Below are 2,500 nucleotides of genomic sequence, written 5' to 3'. Positions count from 1 at the left end.
AGAACGCAGAGTGTTTAACACAAGTGTGTGTTTGTGTGTGTGTGTGTGTGTGTGTGTGTGTGTGTGTGTGTGTGTGTGTGTGTGTGTGTGTGTGTGTGTGTGTGTGTGTGTCTGTGTGTGTGTGTGTGTGTGTGTGTGTGTGTGTGTGTGTGTGTGTGTGTGTGTGTGTGTGTGTGTGTGTGTGTGTGTGTGTGTGTGTGTGTGTGTGTGTGTGTGTGTGTGTGTGTGTGTGTGTGTGTGTGTGTGTGTGTGTGTGTGTGTGTGTGTGTATCTGTGTGTGTGTGTGTGTGTGTGTGTGTGTGTGTGTGTGTGTGTGTGTGTGTGTGTGTGTGTGTGTGTGTGTGTGTGTGTGTGTGTGTGTGTGTGTGTGTGTGTGTGTGTGTGTGTGTGTGTGTGTGTGTGTGTGTGTGTGTGTGTGTGTGTGTGTGTGTGTGTGTATGTGTGTGTGTGTGTGTGTGTGTGTGTGTGTGTGTGTGTGTGTGTGTGTGTGTGTGTGTGTGTGTGTGTGTGTGTGTGTGTGTGTGTGTGTGTGTGTGTCTGTGTGTGTGTGTGTGTGTGTGTGTGTGTCTGTGTGTGTGTGTGTGTGTGTGTGTGTGTGTGTGTGTGTGTGTGTGTGTGTGTGTGTGTGTGTGTGTGTGTGTGTGTGTGTGTGTGTGTGTGTGTGTGTGTGTATGTGTGTGTGTGTGTGTGTGTGTGTGTGTGTGTGTGTGTGTGTGTGTGTGTGTGTGTGTGTGTGTGTGTGTGTGTATCTGAGTGTGTGTGTGTGTGTGTGTGTGTGTGTGTGTGTGTGTGTGTGTGTGTGTGTGTGTGTGTGTGTGTGTGTGTGTGTGTGTGTGTGTGTGTGTGTGTGTGTGTGTGTGTGTGTGTGTGTGTGTGTGTGTGTGTGTGTATCTGAGTGTGTGTGTGTGTGTGTGTGTGTGTGTGTGTGTGTGTGTGTGTGTGTGTGTGTGTGTGTGTGTGTGTGTGTGTGTGTGTGTGTGTGTGTGTGTGTGTGTCTGTGTGTGTGTGTGTGTGTGTGTGTGTGTGTGTGTGTGTGTGTGTGTGTGTGTGTGTGTGTGTGTGTGTGTGTGTATCTGATGTGTGTGTGTGTGTGTGTGTATCTGAGTGTGTGTATCTGAGTGTGTGTGTGTGTGTATCTGAGTGTGTGTGTGTATCTGAGTGTGTGTGTGTGTGTGTGTGTGTGTGTGTGTGTCTGAGTGTGTGTGTGTGTGTATCTGAGTGTGTGTGTGTGTGTGTGTGTGTGTGTATCTGAGTGTGTCTGAGTATCTGAGTGTGTGTGTGTGTATCTGAGTGTGTGTGTCTGAGTGTGTGTGTGTGTGTGTGTGTGTGTGTATCTGAGTGTGTGTCTGGGTGTGTGTGTGTATCTGAGTGTGTGTGTGTATCTGAGTGTGTGTGTGTGTGTGTGTGTGTGTATCTGAGTGTGTGTGTGTGTGTGTGTGTGTGTGTGTGTGTGTGTGTGTGTGTGTGTGTGTGTGTGTATCTGAGTGTGTGTGTGTGTACCTCCACCTCCCACAGAGCGTTGGAGCTGGTAGCAGACGTGGCCGACTGCCTCAGCGTGGTCCGGAGGAAAACGTGCAGTTTGCTCTTGTACTCGTCGCACGTCAGGAACTTCTCCTGCTCGGCGTGAAACAAACGCACCACCTCGCCCTGACACACACACACGGGACGCCACGGAGACGTTAGGAAGGACAACGAGAGAAAACGTTGTGCTTGGAGATGATATTAAGGAAAGTATCAGTTCTTCATACACACCTCCAAAGAAACGAAAACAAAACAACAAAAACTATTACTTTTTGCACTCTACATCCCGCTCCATGAGTACTTGTCTTGTTTGTATATTTGTATTTTTATACATTATGTTGATATGTGCCTATATGTATATTGTTGTCTCTATTTCACATTATGTGTCTATATTACTATTTGTCTACTGAATGTTTACTACTACATGTCTACTTGTTGAATGTGTAACACCTACCTGAGTCAAATATCTTGTGTATGTAAGTATACTTGGCCAATAAAACTGATTAGTACTCTGGAATCTGAATACTTCTTCCCCCACTGATACTGTACATACAGTACATACTGTATATACTGTATGTACTGTATGTGTTAAGGAAAAACTTAGGAGCAGCACAACTCATTTGACATTAGTGAAGAAGGTTCGGGAGACTTAAGACTTACACAGAAGCATTTAATGAACACTCAATTGTCACTCAACAGTTTAGATGTGTTATAGGCCCCTCCCACTCTCTGAAGTTCCTGTCCTCCTGAAGGTGTATTTAAACTCAGGCTAGAGGCGTTATGCTTATATGTAGTATATGTAGTGTGTATGTGCAGTACAGTCACTTACTCCTTTGAGCACCTCCTCTCGGTGGTCGCTGTACATCATGAACAGGTTGATCTTCCAGCTGGTGTTGCAGTTCACAGAGTTCACCTGCAGAGGGAGACCAGAGCCTGACTGGGAGATCCTGCATTTTTCATTTTCATTTATTGTACAGGA

The 2,500-nt window shown here is 46.0% G+C and overlaps 1 protein-coding gene across 1 annotated transcript in view; it reads right to left on the bottom strand.

Moving 5' to 3' along the window:
- The window catches only part of itpr3 (inositol 1,4,5-trisphosphate receptor, type 3), a 123,268-nt gene that overhangs the window by 85,468 nt on the left and 35,300 nt on the right, over positions 1 to 2,500 (bottom strand). The window contains exons 7-8 of the mRNA XM_078244183.1: positions 2,351 to 2,434; positions 1,501 to 1,647 (exon numbers count right to left, since the gene is read on the bottom strand). Of these exons, the coding sequence (XP_078100309.1) occupies positions 1,501 to 1,647; positions 2,351 to 2,434 (231 nt within the window). The remainder of the gene's footprint in view (positions 1 to 1,500; positions 1,648 to 2,350; positions 2,435 to 2,500) is intronic.

Source organism: Sander vitreus, unplaced genomic scaffold, assembly GCF_031162955.1.
Source record: "Sander vitreus isolate 19-12246 unplaced genomic scaffold, sanVit1 R1_20, whole genome shotgun sequence".
Lineage (NCBI taxonomy): Eukaryota > Metazoa > Chordata > Actinopteri > Perciformes > Percidae > Sander > Sander vitreus.
This window is presented reverse-complemented; position numbering and strand designations above follow the sequence as displayed.